Source organism: Calliphora vicina, chromosome 2 (assembly GCF_958450345.1).
Source record: "Calliphora vicina chromosome 2, idCalVici1.1, whole genome shotgun sequence".
Taxonomy (NCBI): Eukaryota; Metazoa; Arthropoda; class Insecta; order Diptera; family Calliphoridae; genus Calliphora; species Calliphora vicina.
Genome location: NC_088781.1, coordinates 93,509,733 through 93,531,116, shown reverse-complemented (window position 1 = coordinate 93,531,116; position 21,384 = coordinate 93,509,733). Strand labels below are relative to the sequence as shown.

General features: G+C 32.7%; 1 protein-coding gene across 1 annotated transcript; it reads left to right on the top strand.

Annotated features, from left to right (window-relative positions):
• Positions 1–478: 478 nt before the first annotated feature.
• On the top strand, positions 479–20,818 carry BckdhB (Branched chain keto acid dehydrogenase E1 subunit beta). The gene is made up of 3 exons (XM_065501268.1): positions 479–1,335; positions 1,408–1,500; positions 20,409–20,818. Exons 1-3 carry the CDS (start codon positions 562–564, stop codon positions 20,634–20,636), a joined length of 1,095 nt encoding a protein of 364 aa, XP_065357340.1. The 5' UTR covers positions 479–561; the 3' UTR covers positions 20,637–20,818.
• The last annotated feature ends 566 nt before the right edge of the window (positions 20,819–21,384 follow it).

Below are 21,384 nucleotides of genomic sequence, written 5' to 3'. Positions count from 1 at the left end.
GTGCATTTAATAAGGTGCCATCGGCAGCACAGCTGATTATAGAAATAGCACGTACAAATGTCAAACTACATATATAAAAAATATTCGCCCGTACGTCCGTATGTCAAACTCTATATATAAAAAATGCATGAATTCGCCTGTATTTATTTCAATTCGCCACTGCTGTCACCTTGTTAAATACGCCTTGTTATAATTAATATACCAAGGTGCATTTAATAAGGTGCCATCGGCAGCACAGCTGATTATAGAAATAGCACGCACAAATGTCAAACTACATATATAAAAAATATTCGCCCGTACGTCCGTATGTCAAACTCTATATATAAAAAATAAGTGAATTCGCCTGTATTTATTTCAATTCGCCACTGCTGTCACCTTGTTAAATACGCCTTGTAATATACCTTGATTTGAACTAAAATTGAAATTAAGTCTGGCAGCTCAATTAATTTTATTAATTACATAACCTCGGAAAAAAGATAAGGCGACGTCCGATCCGTCTTTTGTGAATCTGCTGGTAGTTGCTCTACAAAAAACAGTTTTGATTGGAAAAAGAAATATAAAATGAATAGGTGCACACAACAGCTGCTGGGATTAATTAAATCCAACAAGCCAGCTTTTACACGATCACATTTCACGTATTATCCTGATAAAAATGTAACACCAGCGGGATCACAAGCTGTTCAAAAAATGAACATGTTTCAAGCAATTAACAATGCTATGGATATTGCTTTGGAACAGGACCAGAGTGCATTGCTATTTGGTGAGGACGTAGGATTTGGTGGTGTTTTTCGTTGCTCGATAAATCTACGCGATAAATATGGAAAAGATCGTGTATTCAATACACCTCTCTGTGAGCAGGGTATTGCTGGTTTTGCAATTGGAGTTGCTAACGTAGGGGCTACTGCGATAGCAGAAATTCAATTTGCAGATTACATTTTTCCAGCATTTGATCAAATCGTAAACGAAGCTGCTAAATATCGGTATCGTAGTGGCGGCATCTTTGATTGTGGATCATTAACATTCCGCGTACCTTGTGGTGCTGTTGGCCATGGTGCACTATACCACAGTCAAAGTCCTGAAGCGTACTTTGCCCACACGCCCGGCTTAAAAGTAGTAGTACCTCGTGGGCCAATAAAAGCCAAGGGTTTGCTGCTAGCTTGCATTAAAGATCCTAATCCATGTATAGTGTTTGAACCAAAAACTTTATATCGCGCAGCAGTTGAAGATGTACCTGTAGACAACTATACATCTGAAATCGGAAAGGCTGATATTCTTCGAAAGGGTAAAGATGTGACACTAATTGGTTGGGGAACGCAAGTTCACGTTCTACTCGAGGTAACAATATATTGAATTCTACGTTATTACAACATACCATTTTTAAAATTATACAATCTAAAAACTTTTTAGGTAGCTGAGATGGCAAAAAAAGAATTAAAAGTGGACTGCGAAGTAATTGATTTAGTTTCAATTCTTCCTTGGGACCGAGATGCTGTTGCAAAGGTAATTTAACCTTTAACTTATGATGTGAAAATTTTTGACATAGTCACAGATGTGGTGTAAATTTTACACCTTATAATTTTTGCAAAAAAATTTACTTTAAAAAACATTTTTTCGATAATATTTGCTTTTCAAAAATAAGATACAACAATTTTAATTTAATAAAATTAAAGAAAGAAAGCAAAATGTTATTTGAAACAAAAATCCAGGCACTTTATTTCGCAAGCCTTTTTGATAAAACTTTAAAAAAATGAAGAGAGGGTGTAAAATTTACCACCACCTCATAAGTTAAAGGTTAAAAATAAAAAACTAAATTTTGTCACAAAAAATCGTAGGGGAACTCTAAGCAAGTTTGATTTCGAAACCTAGGTATAAAATGGATTTTGACCAGAGTATGAAAACAAACAAAATAATTCGCAAACGTTTGCAAAATGTACAAATCAAAATTTTTATATTGTATTGTACATGAGCAAAAACAAAACAAAAACTTTTCAAGTGACAAAGAGAGAAAACGAAACGATTAGCTTTTCACTCATCTGCATTATTTAATTTACCGTTACAATCGTACATTTGAGTACAAAACAGATAGAGAAACGTATTTTTTATTCGTTTTGTTTTTTTTGTACTGTGTTCTATATTATAATGAGTAAATCAATTACCAAACGTTTGTTAAACGTTTTTTTATCAGAATGTTTCAATATTGTTCTTACTCTTTTCTTTTCTAGTTGCGTACGTTTATATTAATGTACAAAACATAATGGGACAATCATTCTCATTGTAAGTGTTTGGTTTTTGTTTTACTCACTGAAAAGAACAAAACAAAACGATATCAAACGTTTCGATTTGTTTATTTCCGTACTCTGATTTTGACCTCACCGAAATTCAAATGAATTTTATTAATTTTTATTTCTTGAGTTACATAAAGTTTTTTTTTTTTATTTATTATTATTTATTTTCAACAACCTAGCCTATTGGCCATAACCGGTTATAAATTTCTACGTAAAAACTTAAAGTTTTCAATTATAAATGATTAAACAGGGCAACAAAATCAAACAAAAAATTTAGAGGCTTTTTAAACCACTACACAATTTTGATGTATTGTGGTTCCAGTAGTACAAATATGGTCCAAATTTTAAATTCTATGTATAGTTTTTTTTTAAATTTTTAAGTAAAATTATAATTTTTGTTATATGTTTCTCCACATAATTAATGATAACTCAAAAAGTGTTAGTCCGATGTTATTAAAATAAATTTAGAAAAATGAATTCGCTTCTTTTCACAAAATTGTATGTGCTTACAAGCGTGTACTTTGAGTGGAAATGTAACCACATACAATTTTGCAAAAATGAGCGAATTCACTTGGTGAGAAAAAGAAATTTGTTCATTTTGCCTCCAATAAAATTGCATACTCCGGCACTACATCCAGCCCCAAAATGGAAAATGTTGTAAAATTGTTGGTAAACCACCGTAAAACACATTTTTATTGCTAGTTTTCATTATTTCAAGGTTTTGTTCAATGACGGAAGTAAATGCCGAATTCCATTATAAAATCACAAAAGCCACTGTTAAGCATGTAGTAGGTAGGCTCTGCTATGGTTTGGAGCTGCATGTCGAGTGCCGGAGTAGCAATTTGCATTTTATTGAAGGCTAAATGGACAAATTTGTCTATCTTAATATTTTGAATCAAAATCGCAAAACAAACAACAAAATCGCAAACAACTTTCACATCAGGTGTTGCAAAGCTCTGGTTGATCCATAACAGTCTCAAACATATAGAAACGCCTGCACAGAGCACAGACTTTAATGTAATTAACCATTTTAGGGATAAATTAGCTAGGAGAGTACATCAAAACAAGTTAGTTCAGCTAGAAGAGTCCTTACTGGAAGCATGGAACTCAACAGAGTGTGCCAAAACTTGGTAAAATCGATTATTAAGCATTTAAGGATATGAAACTAAAAAAAAACAAAAAACTTACAGTTTCAATTATGAAAATTTAAATTTTTGTTATATTTTAGACATACATATACACTGTTGGAAAAAATAATAGGGACGACCCTTACTTTCGCAAACAGGTGCAAACAGTTTCTTTATATTAAGTGTTGTTTTTTGGGTTTCGCTATGTAACTGTTCCTAAAATAACGGAATTTCATTATTTGTTTACTTTTTCTCTTTTGCGCTTTTATTTTATATTTATTTGCAAAAAAAATCAGTGAAGTTGTAATTTCAATTGGAAAAAATAATAGGGACGCACTACAAAAAATTACCATTAGTCAATAAAAAATAATATTTTTAACATAAACATATTAAAAATCCGTAAAGCAAAGTTTATGTGATTAATTTAACTATATTGGTGTCGTGTTTATGATTTATGTCTCGGTAAATAAATTTGAAAATGGGTCGTGGTGTTCATTGTACTGAAACTGAAAAAAATGTTATTCTTAAATTGAATTCGGACGGGTTATCAATTAGAAAAATTGCACAGATAATGAAGTGTTCCAAAACTAAAGTATTCAATGCCATTCATTCCAAAAAAAGTCAGGAAACTAGAGGTAGAAAACGTAAAACGTCAGCGCGTTTTGACCAACGTTTAGTTCGACTTTCCAAAATTAACCCCTTTATGTCATCAAGTAGCCTTCAAAATGATTTGTGTGCTTCAGTGACAAGTCGAACAATAAGAAATAGGCTGCAGGAAGTCGGATTAATGGGACGCAGTCCGAGAAAAGTACCACTGTTGAGCAAGAAAAGCATACAAAAAAGGTTGGAATTTGCCAGGCGACACCTGTGCCGTAAAAACTGGAACAACGTGCTATGGTCAGTCGAAACAAAAGTCAATTTATTTGGATCTGACGGAAAATCATTTGTACGTCGTCCTGCAAATGCTGAATTTGATCCTAAATATACCAAAAAAACCGTCAAACACGGTGGTGGTTCTATAATGCTATGGGGATGTTTTTCGGGCTCTGGTGTTGGTCCAATAGTTTGGATTCAGGGAAAAATGAATTCTGCTGACTATATAGACATTCTCCAGAATAAAATGCTTCCATTTGCTGAGGATGAAATGCCACTAAAATGGGAATTCATGCAGGATAATGATCCCAAGCATTCCGCTAGAAGCGTCAAAACGTGGTTTCAGCAGAATGAGGTGCCTGTAATGGAGTGGCCGTCTCAATCACCGGACTTAAAGCCCATTGAGCATCTCTAGGGAGTCCTCAAAAATAAAATTGGTAGCTTTAAATCAAAAAATAAACAAGAGTTGTGGGAAAAAATTCAAGAAACCTGGTACTCAATTCCGCCCGATGTATGTGCGAATCTTGTGGGATCTATGAATCGCCGTTGTCAGGAGGTTATAAAAATGAAAGGATCTTCAACCAAGTATCGAAAAAGTATTTGGAAATGATGGTAATGTTAACAAAAAATAAATATTTTATACGAAACATTAAGTGTCCCTATTATTTTTTCCAGGCCTTTTTTTAAAAAAAAATATTTTTTGGCAGAACTAGTTCCTTATTTTTGCTTATTTGTGCTTAATAAGTTAAAATATTTGAAGTTATTTAATTTTATGTATATACTTTTTAATATTTATGGAATAGTAAATAAAAAAGTAAGAATATATTGAAAAATTAGAGTGTCCCTATTATTTTTTCCAACACTGTAGATATGTGGAGTGCTAATAGAAGCGTGGTGCATTATTTCGATGTTTAGAGCACATTTACTTCAGACCTTTACTTCGGATTTTTGTAAAGGTCAAACATTCTAACTTTATGAATAAAAATTCCCCGGGAGTTTTTTTCCCTTTTCTCATTTTTCTTATTCAAATTCAATGGGAATAATAGCCCGGGAAACAAACTCCCGCAGAATTTTTTATTCATAATTAGTCCCGGTCCACACTGTGAAACATTTGCTGCAAAACATTTGAGTTTGTTGATGAAAGGGGAAAGAGGAATGAAAAAGTGAACTTTGTTTCATGTACATGAAGTTTTTGTTGAGTATGTCATCCACATTTATTCGTTCGTATTCGTACTGTACAGAAATGTCAAAAACTGAAAAGCAAAAACTTCACTGTGTGGACACGAATGCAGTTTCAAAAGAGAATTTAAAAATGTTTTGCAGCAAATGTTTCACAGTGTGGACCGGGACTTAGGCTGTATAAAAATAAAATACAAAAAAAGAACTAAGTTAAATATTTTCCTTACAAAGTTTTTCGTCAGAAAAAAGTCCAGAATTATTATCCTTTTTTACAATATTTACCTGTTAACGCAAATTTTACACAAACATTGCAGTGATACATTACCTAAAACATATTTTTGAATTTCCGAATGGACTAAATCTATTTTAGACCCATGATTTCTAGGACAAAGTAGCTTAGAATTCTGCGTAGAATTTTCCCCCTACAAGGTTTTACTTTTTTGTCTGGAAGATTTTTCTGGTTCTACTACTAGTAATTTGAAAATATTAGATCGGACAGTAAATTTTACTATCAGGTTTGTCTTCAATGAGCGACGTCGCACAGTGGTATGAGAAAAAAAAAAAGATGGAAATAAATCTGTAATTTCTAAACCCTTAGTCCGATTTGAATGAAATTTCTCATTCGCAAAGAGGAAGTGTAGTCGAGTTTAAGTTTTGAACTTGGACCTCATGATTCCACCAGGAGCTGGGCCAGGGGTCCCCAAAGTAGGACACCTCGGGTATGTTCAATTTTAAAAATGATCCGATTTCAAAAAAATTACACATATACAATCTTCTTGCCGAGCACTACATACAACTTCATCGTAGGTATCAATTATCTCTTATAGCTTAGGAGATATTCGCATTTGAAAATTAAATTTTCAACATTTTTACCCACCCTAATCCAGTTTTTTGATGACCGCGGTTCCAAATATTTATCGATTTTCTCCATTTTTCTTTTTAGGATTAACAACAGATGTATATATCAAATTAAGAAAGAATTGTTTAAAAATAATTCAATTTAAAAAATTTTAAAAAGGCGATTTTTTGCTATGTTTTGGGAAAAAAGTACTTTTATTCTTTTTAAGTTATCTAAAAAATTTAGAAGGAATTTGTACTGTTTGAAAAGCTAACTTTATATCAAATATTAACAATTCAACATATTACAAAATTTAAAATGATTCTGATTATTTAAACATTTCGTCAAAATATCAGCAACATTCGACTCGCTAGGAACGTATTTTAATTCAATTTCTTTCGCTTTATACTTCTCCTTGATGTAATGGTAGCGTATGTCAATATGTTTACTCTTTTTCATATTCATATGGCTTTTTGTTAAAAATTGGGCTCCTTGATTATCGCAATATAGAACAGTAGGATTCTTTAATAAATTTTGAAATCCCATTTCATTTCGGTAAAAACTGATTTCTTTCGCAGCCTGACACATCGCAATGTATTCTGCTTCCATTGAACTCAAAGCTACAATTGGCCCACCTACGAAAAATAGAACAAAACCGCTATATGATTTCTGATCAATTACATTTGATCCCCAATCTGCGTCGGAGTAACATAATAGTTCATTTCCTTCTTTGGAATAATTTATAGAAAATTCTTTGTATTTTAAATAACGTAATACATGCTTTGCAGCAACAAAGTGTTCTTTGTGCGGATGAGAACTGAACTGTGCCAAACTAGAAACTGTATGTGCTATATCAGGTCTTGAAATTGTTGACAAATACATTAAACTTCCGATTATTGATTGATACTGCTTTATCTCGACCATTTCATTACAATTTTCATCTTCACATTTTATCAAAATTGTCCCAGGAACAAATGGTGTCTTAGCTGGCTTGCAATCTTGCATATTCCATTGCTTTAAAAGTTCTTTCACAAAACTCTTTTGGTGTACTTCAATATTTCCTCTTGGATCATTTCGAACAATTTCTATTCCCAGGTAATAGTCTACAATTTCAACGTGTTCTTTCAATTTTTCTAATATGGTATCCATGGAATTACTGTAATTACAAGCTAATAAAATGTCATCAACATAGAGAGCAATAATATTTATTTCATTTTTGTTTCGATTAATAAAGACACAACTATCTGTTTTGCATTGTACAAACCCAATTTTTAATAAAATTTCATTGATTTTATGGTTCCACTCTCTTCCAGCTTGTTTAAGTCCATATAATGATCTCTTCAATTTGCATACAAAATTTTCTTCACAATTTTTAATAAACATTTCTGGCGTATAACAGGGGCATAAGTTTCACAATAATCTTCATTATACCTTTGAAAACATCCCTGAGCTACTAATCGGGCTTTGTATTTTTCGATTGTTCCATCTGCGAAACGCTTTTTGTGAAAATCCATTTGCACCCAATAACATTTTTATCTGGAGGTTTCTCAACTAACTCCCATGTATTATTTTTAATTAATGATGAATATTCCTTATTCATTGCTTCTTGCCATTTTTTAGATTCACTGCTATTTATTGCTTGCTTTACTGTTTTTGGATCGAAATTATAATCATTTACCACATTCAATTCATTATCAATTTTATAAATTTTTCTAGGTCTGCCAGGTTTTCCATTTCTTTCTTTACTAGGTCCACCTCTCTTTCTTTTGCCATTTAAATTTTCATTTCTTTCATTTCTTTCATATGTTTCATCATTATCCAATTCTTCATCATCAAATCCGAAAAATTCTGATTCTTCACTTGAAGAATACATTTTAACATCATCAATACTTCTGTACTCGTTTGTATTTTGATTTTTGTTATCACTTACTAAGTCTTCTGTATCACAATTCTCAATATTATTTTCTAGATTTGTATTTTGATGATTTACGATATTTGTACAATCCAATAAATCAGAACAATTCTCTTCAGTACCAATAGAATTTTTCTCAAAATCATTTTCAAAAAATTGTACATCTCTTGAAATGATAATCTTATTTGTATTCAGATCAATCAATCTAAAACCTTTTGTGTTTGTTTGATATCCAATAAACGTACAAACTTTACCTTTTGGATCCAATTTTGACCGCCCTGGTTTCTTTTCTAGAACTACAGCTTTACATCCAAAAGTTTTGAAGTAGGATACACAATGTTTTCTTCCAGTCCACCGCTCATATGGAGTTATATTTTCCAAAACTTTAGTAGGTGATCTGTTCTTTATATAAACGCTGGTGTTAATGGCCTCTGCCCACAATTGTTTAGGTAACTTTGATTCTTCCAACATACATCTGGTCATTTCCATTAATGTTCTGTTAGCTCTTTCAGAAATTCCATTTTGTTGAGGTGTGTAGCTAACCGTTGTTTCATGAACTATACCTCGTTCTTTCAAAAAATTATTAAAATTTGAATTTATGTACTCACGTCCATTATCACTTCTTATTCTCTTTAACTTGTTACCAGTTTGTTGCTCTGCCATATTTAAATATTCTTTAAACGCATTAAAAGCATCGGATTAGTTTTTCAAAACATATACTGTAATATAGCGAGAAAAATCATCAATGAATGTAATAAAATGTAAGGCACCTCCATAAGATTTAATTCTCATAGGTCCACACAAGTCGGTATGAACTAACTCAAGCAAATTATTAGATGCTGTTGTGCTTTAAAAGGCTTTGATGACATTTTACACATTGAGCATGTAACACAATTAAATTCATTAACGTTACCTTTTAAATCACGAACCATCTCTTTACTTGCTAATTTCTTTAAATCACAAAAATTAAGGTGACCAAAACGTCTGTGCCAAAGGGAATTATTACAATTTTCCGCTTTATTAATTGAATGATTCTCTAATGTTGATTTGGTTTTATAAATTCCATTAAACATTCTTAATTTAAACTGAAATTCGTTTTTCTTGAAGACTTCAACATACTGATTTTGAAATTTAATAGTATATCCTTTTTCAGCCATCTTACCAATAGACAAGAAATTTGATTTCATATTAGGAATATATAAAACATTTTTCAAATCATAGCATTTATTGTTAAATTTAACTTTAACTTCACCAATTCCCTTGACATTAAATTTATCACCAGACGCTAATACCACCTCACTATTATATTCTTTCATACCTGATATAATATAATTCTTTTTGTCGACATACATGTGATGATGCTCCACTATCCAAGAGCCAGTCATTTAAATCATCATTATTAATACAAGAATTGATTATAAACATTGCACTTTCTTGATTACCAACAGTATTATTCTTGACATGACATTGAGAACGTAAGTGTCCTTTCTTAGCGCATCCAAAACATTTCAAATTTTTAAATTTTGTTTGTTTATTTGGATTTACACCTTTATTGTTGAAATTTTTATTTCTGTTCTTGATTGCAAACACTTGATCCTTACTCTCATGACAATTCTCACTTCTACGTTGTTCTTCTTCAAATATTTTATTTTTTAATTGTTCCAAACTTGGTAATGAATCGCGACTTTCAATTGCAATAACAAAATTTTCTAATTCAGGAGGCAAACTACACAATAAAAATATTGAAAATAATTCACTAGGAATATTTATATCAGCATTCTTCAAATCATCTGCTATTGAACAAAATCTGTTTATTTGAACACTATATTTTTCATCAGATGAAAACTTGAATCGCACAAATTTCTTGAATAAATGAACCTTTCTTGCAGGATCCTTTGCTCTGTAAATGTTTTCCAATTTACACCAAGCTTCTTTTGCACTTCTACAGTCTTTAAGATGAATCAGTTCAGTTGTCCTCACCGCCAAAGTTATAGATGCCAACGCCTTATTGTCTTTAACATTCCATGCAGATTTTTCTTGAACGGTTGCTGTTTCACTTATAGAAGTTTCAATCACATCCCAATAATCTTGCGTTATCAATAAACTTCGCATTTGTATTGACCAAGATGTATAATTTTCAGCATTCCATTTATCGATTTGAAAACTTGAGTTCGACATTCTTGTATTTCTTAGTTATCTTTGATATATTTATTCGCAACAGGATACATAGCTTATATTCTTTATAGCAATTCTGGGCCCATAACCAATGTTAAAATATAAGTCTTAAATATTTTAATATTATATAAAAAACTTATTTATTCAGCTTGAAATATTTTTTCGAACTAACAAATATTTTCTCCAATTGATAAATATATAAAAAACTAATATGATCAAGAATTTACATTGAACATAAAGTATAAATTGTACAAGGTATTTCTAACAACATGTCTACCTTATGTTTTTTACGTGGCAAATAAATTATAGAAAACTTAACAACTCTCTTAGAATTAACCTAGATCTGTTATTTACATACATTCATAAAAATGTTGTTATGTAGGCAACATACTTTTTTATGAATTTCCATTTAAAATGGAAAAATAAAAACAAATTTTGAAATTTATCAAGTATTCCGCAATTTCCAAAAAAGTCTTTAAAAATCCCAAAAATGGGATCGGAACCCTTTACAAAATAATTAAGAACATATTGGGAATTTTTGCCCTAAAGTTGTATATGTAGTTATAATTTTTTTTCATTTAAAATATTTGATGTAAAGTTAGCTTTTCAAACAGTACAAATTCATTATACATCCTATTAGAATTTTTTTAGATAACTTAAAAAGAATAATGTACTTTTTTCCCAAAAAAATATTTTTAAACAATTCTTTCTTTATTTGATATATACATCTGTTGTTAATCATCAAAGAAAAATGGAGAAAATCGGGAAATATTTGGAACCGCGGTCATCAAAAAACTGGGGTAGGGTGGGTAAAAATGTTGAAAATTTAATTTTCAAATGCGAATATCTCCTAAGCTATAAGAGATAATTAATAGCTATGAATAAGTTGTGCTATATGTGTAATTTTTTTGAAATCGGAACACAAACGAAGAAATAGGATAATTTTTAAAATTGAACATATCCGAGGTGTCCTACTTTGGGCACCCCAGCTCCTGGTGTGCTCATGAGGTTCAAGTTCAAAACTTAAACTCGACTACACTTCCTCTTTGCGAGTGTGAAATTTCATTCAAATCGGACTAAGGGTTTAGAAGTTATAGATTTATTTCCCTCTTTTTTTCTATACCATACCACTGTGCGTCGTAAACATGTCTCTGAAAGTATTTTGGGTTGCTAATTTAACCAAGTTTTCGTAACTTACCTTACTTCTATCGTATTATTAAAAGTGGTATACCAAATCGTTTGTGCAAAAATTTTATTTTCTCTCGATCTACTAGAAACAAACATACTGATACATAAAATTACATACTCTTTATTTGAAAGGTCTTTCGTTGTAAGAGTTCCAAGATCTTGGAACTGTCTTCCGCATGAGTTACGTATATTTTCTTTTCATTAAATTTCATTAATTTGTAAATGGGTGGGGAGCCCTTAAAAATCAAATGTCGTTCGTTGGTAATTGCATCTGTTGAGAACGGCTGGACCGATTTGGAAATTTTTTTTGTGAAATGTTCGTCATAGTCCAACAAAGGTTTTTACGGAAAATTGACGACACCCACTTTTTTCGATATATCTAAAATCGCAGAACGCCTGGACGGATTTGGGTAATTTTTTGTTTAAATGCTCGAAATAGTGCACAAAAGTGTTTTACAGAAATAAAAATTGTACACGCCCACTTATCACTTATCTGCAAATGTGTAACCAAAGGCAGTGACTTGGCTGAGTTAGTGCGGAGAATTCCAACGATGAAGTCAATCAACTTCAAATGGGCTGCTATGTTAGCAGTAACGAAGCAATTTGGGTCATTTTTCATTTGCCATTCATGAAAGACATCCAACTGTTGTTCATTTAGCCGTACATCTGGAAAATGGCCAAAAAGTGTACTTTACTGTGGAGAATGTATTACAACGAGTTGATCGAACGCCATCTACAACATTGACCAGATGTTTAGAAATGTGCCGAAATAATGAATTAGCCCGAACGCTGCTATACTCCGAAATGCCAAGATATTACTTGGAATCATTCGACAAAGAAATTTCAACGGCGGAAACAAGGAAACCCAGTTCCAAGTTTCCCACATTTATTTTTATACGACGATTTAGGTCTCATTTACACAGTCCATCCAATAAACGATTAGTGTTTATATTTGCGTTTGCTATTAGTCAACGTTCGTGGCCCAACATCATTCCGAGATTTACGAACTATAAATGTTGTAACGTATAGAGCAGGGCACACTTAGAAAGGTGACTGCATCACTACAACAATACAAAAACAACAGGTACTTTGTTTTTGTTAAAAAGTAGGTGAACTGTCAAATTGCCTGTTGTTGTTTTTGCTTTTGGATTTGTTGTATTTTTCGCTACAACAACCACAAGTGAATTGACAATTCAAACTGAATAAAAAAAATAATCAGCTGTTTCATCGCAGTCACCTTTCTAAGTGTGCCCTGGTATAGAGAAGCGTGTCAACGCTTGCAATTGTTAGATAATGACACTCATTGGAAATACTCCCTCGGAGATGCAGTGCTTTCGTGAAATGCTCATCAAATACGTACATCTCAACATATGGGAAGCATTTTGAGATAAACCGACTAATTTGTGAAGTAAGTACAAAGATGCCATGTGTGATGATATTATGCATCAGATGCGTATTAGAACATCAAATCAAAATTTGAAACTGGACGAGAAAATTTTTCAACGAGGCTTTGATATTAATTGAGGACATGTGATTGATGATGTCGAAAAAGATATTATCTGAGTTAGACAGCTCCCAATCGTTCGATGCACGACGCATTTAATCAAGAGTTGGGACGCGAAAAAAAATGATTGCGATGCCTTATGGGAATCAGTTCGAAGAAAAGTTCCACGGTTGAATCGTCAACAAAAATATGCGTACGACAATTTATGAAAGTTGTGAAAGATGGAACTGGAAGGATTTTTTTTTGCACGCTCCCGGTTGAACTGAAAAACTTTTTGATCACGTTGATTTTGGCAACGATACACTCGAAGAATGATATTGCACTTGCTTTATCAGGAATTGCAGATACATTGTTGGAAGGCGGTCGAACTGCTCATTCATCAAGTTGCCATTGAATATGCAAATCAATGAAAATCCAACATGCAACATTTCCAAGAACGTGCTATGTTGCACAGTGGGGGATCAGAGAAAAAAAAGTGGAAATAAATCTGTAACTTCTAAACGAATACACCACGCGAAAAGGAAAGCCTGGAGGGACTTCTGTAGCGGCGTGGAAGGATCCTCTGAGACTAACCGATTACGTAAAATTCTATCAACTTCACTGGTTGTACCAAGCTATATCGAGAAACCCTGAGGTAGATGAACTCTGAACAGTAAAGAAACACTTGAGGTCCTACTAGATACTCATTTTCCAGGTTGGCTCCCAGTCGATGATGAGACTGTGAATAGGGCTGCTGATTCTGTTGCTCCGGGTGATAACTCTGTTCCGATAAATAGGGAAAGAATCCAATGGGTAATCAAAAGCTTCGACCCGTTTAAATCTCCTGGGCCGGATGGCATTATTCCTGCTGATCTTCAAAAGAACGAAAAAATAGTTGTACCATGGCTCATTAGCATATACAGAGCGTGTATTAGATGGACATATATCCCTAAATGGTGGACGAGATGTAGAGTAGTCTTCATTCCTAAAGGTGGTAAGGCGACTCATACTAAACCAAAGGATTATAGGCCAATTAGTCTAGCATCCTTCTTGCTGAAAACCCTAGAAAGGGTGATTGACGTACATATATCTGAGAATGACCATTCCGTCGGAACTAAATTCCAACATGCCTACACCAAAGGCAGATCTGTGGAAACAGCTCCACATTCGCTAGTTGGCTCCATTGAAGAGTCGCTAATACATAAGGAGTATTCACTTGTTGCCTTTCTCGATATTGAAGGAGCTTTTAACAATGTCAGGCCCGATGCCATCCTATCTGCGATGGATGAACTGGGAATTGATCTATGTGTTCGCCGGCTAGTCGAAAAGATACTCGGTCATTTGTGCTACTTTAGGTGGCATAAGTGTTTTAAAAGTGGCCAATCGTGGTGATAATACACCCCCCTGTATTATCACCACTTCTGTGGAATTTGGCTATGAATACCCTGTTGATCAGGATGGACAACAGAAGGATCAAGACAGCCGCATATGCTGCGATGTTGCAGTTTTTATATCTGGTAAATTTCTGGATAAAATATCTAGTTGTATGGAATCAGGGGGGTTACTCTTAATTGCGATGCGAATGAAAAATGGTACAATTGGTACCCTTTATTGCGTTTTCGCATCGCACAAAAAATTAGTTTAAAATGTTTTTATTTACAAGTTTTGACATTTCATTTTGTCATTCTTCGCTATTGTTTATTTTGTGGTGCCAGTATTGCTTCTTTTTGCAAAAGCGTTTGCGTAGACGATACAGAGTACAAAATTGTATTCTTAACGCATTTACCTTTTGCATCGAAATTGCTTTCGCATCGTAATAGAAAGTAAGCCCCCAACATTAAGTACACTGAGTGAGTGGAGTATTTCAAGTGAACTTGGTGTGAACCCACAAAAAACGGAATTGGTTCTCTTCACTAGGAGGTATAAGATCGATGACTTTAGACCACCTAAACTGAATGGAATCAGTCTTGAGATTAGGGATAAAGCGAAGTATCTTGGCATCATTCTATATAAAAGATTTTCCTGGAATTTGAATATTCAAAACAGGATTAACAAGGCTTATGTAGCCATCTACTCCTGTAAGAGGGCAATTGGTTCAAACTGGGGTATTATGCCGAAGGGTATCAATTGGATATTCAAAGCAGTTGTTAAACCCATCTTGTTCTATGGAGTGTTGGTGTGGTGGCACGCCTTGGATAATGCTACTCACCGGAAGGCTGTGGAACGAGTTCTCAGGACTATTGCGATACTGATTACAGGCGCTATAAGCACTACCCCCTCTAAGGCACTTTTTACTATCCTAAACTGGTTACCAGTTGATTTGATGGTGATACAAATGGCTCTCAACTCTGCTGTGAGACTGAATGCTGGTTGTTCGTGGTCTGTCAAAGATCATGGGCACTCTAAGATTTTTCGATAGGCATTTTCATATGAAGATCTCGAATAGGGATTCATGGCAGCGCGGACTCTTACCCCCTGATGATGTCATATGGGTATTTACTGACGGCTCAAAGCGGGGCAATAGGGTCGGTGGTGGTTTCTTTATTGAGAACTATGGGATTAAATCCTATTTCAGGCTACCTAACGTCTGTACGGCTCTTCAGGCGGAAGTTACGGCCATTAAACGTGCATCCAACTGGCTGAGGTTTTATCGAATATCTGGTGATATACACATCTGCTCAAAATAATAGATACACCAAAATTTATTTTTTAAAAACGAAAAAAAATAATGGTATATTGTAAAATTATAAAAAAAATTCAGTCGATTTTTATTTATAGTTAAAAGGAGAGTAAAAAACAAAAACAAAATATTTCATAATTAATAATAAATATTATAAAGTAAATTAAATTTCTTAAATTTCGAAAAATTTGGTGCTCATAATAATAGATACATTTTTAAAAATTCTTATTAAACAAAAGCTAATAAATTTTATCTTAAAAAAATTAGTTTATTATTAAAGTAAAGCTAGTATCCAGTATATCCACCTTTGTTTTGTAAAACTTTCTCCACTCTTCTGGGCATACTGGATATCAAGTTCTGACACTTCTCCAATGGAATCTCGTACCATATTTTTTGCGTTTTCTCCCATAAATCGTCTTTATTTTTGAAAACTTCCTTCGAAAGCCTTATCTTTAATTCACTCCACAAGTTTTCTATTGGGTTTAAATCAGGGGATTGGCTGGGCCAGCTTAAAACAGGTACGTTATTCTCCAAGAACCAGTTTTTAACTAATCTTAAACTATGTTTTGGGTCGTTGTCCTGCTGGAATGTCCATATTAATGGCATATTTTCCGATGCATATGGAAGCATTACGTTTTCCAATATGTCTCTATACCCACTAGCATTCATGGTATCTTCTATTCGGAATATCGGACCAACACCATTCCATGAAAAGCAACCCCAAACCATTATGTTTCCCCCGCCATGTTTTACCGTCTTTTTTGTAAATTTAACGTGGAATTCTTTTCCTTTTGGTCGGCGTACATTTCTTTGGCAGTCGTTTCCAAACAAATTTATTTTTGTTTCGTCGCTCCATAAAATATTTCTCCATTTTTTTTTCGCCTTCACACCCGGACCATTGTAAGTGCTCTTTAGCAAATTCTAATCTTGTCTTGATATTTTTTTGGCGCATTAGTGGCACTTTTCTGGCAATTCTTCCCGGCAATTTAGCTTGTAAAAGACGACGACGAACTGTTTGTGGACTGATTTCGTTACATAGCTCCGCAGAAATAGCTTTCGATGATATGAAAGGGTCTTTTTTAACCATAAGGACGATCCGCCTATCTGTTTCTGGACTGGTTTTCTTTGGTCTACCGCGAGTTTCTCTTTTTTGTTTTTTAGATAAAGCATTTTGGACAAAATGTAAAGATCTTCCTATGCTCTTTGCTATTTCCCGTAATGATTTTCCTTGATTTCTCATCGTTTGAACAATTTTTTTCTCATCTTCGGTACAATGATGATTTCGTCCCATTTTCTTCAAAAGAGTCCTATTTTTTATAAAATTGTTGCTAAAATTTAAATTATACTTACTGTTTCACGTAAATAGGAACAAAAAATTGCACAAAAAAAAAATTGTATATAAACAAATTACAAATTACTGATGTGTATCTATTTTTATGAGCAAATAATTTTTTGTAATTCAAATAAATTCGTTTTTAAAAATCAACATGAAAGCAAATAGTTGCCAGATTTTTGACTGACATGACATTGCCAGATAGAAATTTTAATAATATGATGTATTCTTAACGCTTGCGAGGAAATTTTCAATGTTACCGCCAATTAAATTTTTTCCAATTGGGTGTATCTATTATTTTGAGCAGATGTGTATGTATATTTACTGATAGCAAGGCTGCTGTTAACGGATAAGCGGGTGTCTTTACGACATCTAGGTTAACCGAGGAATGCCGGGTATCCCTTAATGAGATAGCGAGACATTCTAGGATAACGCTTATATGGGTCCCTGGCCACGATGGAAATCAGGGTAATTGTATAGCTGACGAACTGGCCAAAATGGGATGATGATGAGATCGACCCCTTTTCTGGTATCTCCCTTGTTAACTGCAAGTTGGATGTTCAGCGGATACTATATGAATCTGCACAAAGCAGGTGGACCAATGAGTCTTCCTGTGTTATAACGAGGTCTATTTGGCCCGTATATGATGCCAGCAGGACGAATCTACTTATGGAATTTCGTCGTGAGCAAATAAGGCTAATTGTCTCCTTCATTACAGGACACTGTATAATTGGGACACATGCTAGGAGATTGGGCCTACGGTATAATGACTACTGTAGGAGCTGCCATAATGTAGAAGAGGATGAGACGGTGTCACACCTATTCTGCCAATGCACGGCTCTGATAAACCTGAGGGAACGTATCCTCGGAATACCATTCCTATCATGCTTAGATGAGTTATCAAGGATAAGTCTTAGACGAATCTACTCTTTTATCAGAGAAACTGGTTGGTTTAGCATGGAATTATATAATTAATACCAAGATGTTTACCCTTTGGGTATCACAACGGGATCAGTTTTGATTGGACCCAAGTGAGCTGCTTGAAGATTGGCTACCCATGGAATCTAACCTAAACGAATACGCCGGTTTAAATAAATATTCCCGGTGTTGATAAGTTTAAGTTTTGAATTTGGGTTTATAACACCTAGGGGGCGCCGAGCCACGATGCCCCAAAGTAGAGCACCTCGGGTATATCAAAAATTAAAAATGATGCCAAATTTTTGTTTGCGATCCGATTTAAAATATGTTTATATATATGGAATCTACTAGACGAGATCTACAAAACATAGCCATATATTATCTCTTATTGTTTACGAGTTATTCGCATTTGAAAAGTAAAATTTTATGTTTTTTACCTATCTTGGTTTGCCTTTTTGCTAATAACGGATCCAATTCTTTCCAGATTTTCTCAAAGTACCTTACAACAAATTTATTAATAATCGTAAGAAAAAACTGTTTAAAAACCTTTACTGAGTCAAATGTTATGTGTATTCAAACTTAAAAAAAATAAAATCGTTTTTTCGCCATTTTTTTTTTAAAGTACTTACATTAATTTTAAATTATACAGAAAATAAGAAAAAGATAAATATGTAATGTGTTTATATTTTTCTGAAAGAAAAACATCTCTTGAAATATTATAAAAGCAAAATAAAATCAAAATTCGTATTAGTGCGTGGTCCAGAGCCTTCCGAAGTAGACCTATTTTTTATGTAAATTTCAACTTTAGACAACATGTTCTCTAATCGCATAGCTGCTTTCATAAAATTAAGACCTGTTTTGTATGTCCGAATATGTTTTTCAATTGCGCAGGTATTTTATAGCCCCGGACTTGGTGTCTTCAATAGGTCCAAAAATCAAAAAAATTCCAATTTTGGGATTTTTGAAAAGTTTTTTGGGAATCTTTTTCACTTATGGATTTGGATCAAAAGTTTCTATATAAGTGTAAAATTTCATTAAAAACGAATCATAAACAAAACTTTTATTGCATTTTAAAAATTAAAATTTTCAAAAAAAAAATCAGCTACTACTTTTTATTCCCATATTTTTGAAAAACGTCTTCTATATATTTTTTTAATTCTTAAAAATTTTGTATATTTTTGAAGAGAGGGCATAATTTCCTACACGTTGATATATAATATGTATATCTCTTCTTTTCCAATAATTTTGCAGTTTGCACTAATACTTAGTGATAGTGCAAAATTAGTGCAATCATTTTGTTCATATTTAGTGCTGAGTTGAAAATTAGCAGCCTCACTAAACATTAGTGATAGTGAGTTAAAAAATTTTGCACTCAAAATTAAATTAGTTGATTTAAAAAAATGCAATCATCAGTTTATTGCAACTTTTTTTCTGCACTAATTTGAGTTCTACTTCAAATTGTGCACTAAATTTTTAAGTTCAAAATGGTTTAAATTTATTTCTGTGCTCTAATTTAAAACTTAAGACTAATATTTCATTAAAAATAACAAAAACTATTTAAAATTTTTGTTTTTCGAATTTGGATTCAACAATTTCATGACCACTCATTTTTTGAAAGTTTAGTAATAGATGTTTAATGCAGTTTTTTTTATTGCAGGTTAAAATTTTGGACTTATTAATTGTAGTGCAGATTTTTGCACTAAATTTTCGTTTAGTGAGAGTGAAAAAATTATCACTATCAATATTTTTTAGTGCTAGTTAAGAAATAAGCATTATCACAAAAGCTGATAAAAAATAGTGCAAACTAAATTTTTTGCAATTTTATTGAGTGATAGTGCAATGGTGATTTCAATCAACATTTAGTGCACTACCCCCAACTATGATGTATTTGATGAAGGGCAGTGTATATCGCACACCCAGTTCAAAAGCGACACAACTCAAAATTAATTTGTCGGGTTATATAAACCCAAAAAATAAATTTTACGCTTAAACTATTCACAATACACTTGTTTATCTATACAAAAGATATCAGTGTATTCTCTTGTTGTTAACTGTGGCTAACAAAAACACTAATGTCTTTCATTGTGTTTCAATTGGTATATATTTATTTTCGATTTCTGAAAAATAAAAATTTTGAGTTGTGTCACTTTTGAACTGGGTGTGCGAATATGTTGATTATGCATATAATTTTAAAATGTAATATTTCTGTTGCGATGTTTAGAATTTTTAGGGAATGCAGCTTATTAACTGTTTTATAGCAAAATTATTTATTTACTGTTCCATCCAAGGTTACATTGATCATTATTGGAAATAAATAAAAATTATATTTACACAATCATCAATTTATCAACTAATTATTAATTGCATGTCCTTTTAGAGTATGTTGAGTAATTATAATTTGTAAATATTTCTTTCAGTCTGTTAAGAAGACCGGACGAGTTATCGTTTCTCACGAGGCACCTTTAACACAAGGCTTTGGATCAGAAATTGCAGCATATATCCAAGAAAAATGTTTCCTGCATTTAGAAGCTCCAGTTAAGCGTGTAACTGGTTGGGATACACCATTCCCTCACGTTTTCGAACCATTCTATTTGCCAAACAAGTTCCGCTGCTTAACAGCTATAAAAGAGTTAATAAATTATTAGATGACTATAATGAACTCACGTGTTTACCAGCGACAAGGAACACAAATACAAAATGCTGTGCAATTTTTTTTCTAACGTAACCGATGCATTTATTTAGATTTTAATTATAATTATTAAAGAACTATGTACGTATATTTTTATTTGTCATTTTAAGTAATAAAAGTGGTTTTATGTTATTTTAATATGTGTGTGAAGTTAGCTCCGTCAGTTAGCTCCGTTTTTTAACATTACCTATGTTAATGTGTAAACTAACATAGTTCGTACTCAAAGACTGTTAGGTTAACAGAGCTGCATTATTTTCAGCTCATTTAACATTTTATGATATAAAATCAAAATAAAATGGTTTTACCGGTCATTCAGTTTAAATATATAATAACATTTTTTTAAAAAATTAGATAAAAAAAAAATTAAATATTTATTTATAAACTATCGTTGATTTCTTTGCTTTTAGCGTATTTTTATACCAGATACATGAGAGACACATGGACATGAAAAAAAATTAAAAAAATCTAAATTGTGGTAAAACTAGTCATAATAGGGTGGAAAGGCTTGATTTCAGAAATGTACAGTTTATATTCAGAATTTATTTCATATTAATTTAAAAATAGTGAAATTTCACATTTTGTTAAAAGGGAAGATGGAAATTTGGAAAAAATGGTTAAATTTTGGAATTGTGCTCGATCTAGTCCTAATGGGTTGGAAAGCCATTACTTCAGAGAGTTCAGAACTGTTTAGTTTATATTCAGAA

Coding starts and splice junctions, on each gene's coding strand:
- BckdhB (XM_065501268.1), top strand. CDS start 562: ATGAATAGGTGCACACAACAGCTGCTGGGATTAATTAAATCCAACAAG. Junction 1,336..1,407: donor AAGTTCACGTTCTACTCGAG/GTAACAATATAT, acceptor AAAACTTTTTAG/GTAGCTGAGATGGCAAAAAA. Junction 1,501..20,408: donor ACCGAGATGCTGTTGCAAAG/GTAATTTAACCT, acceptor TATTTCTTTCAG/TCTGTTAAGAAGACCGGACG.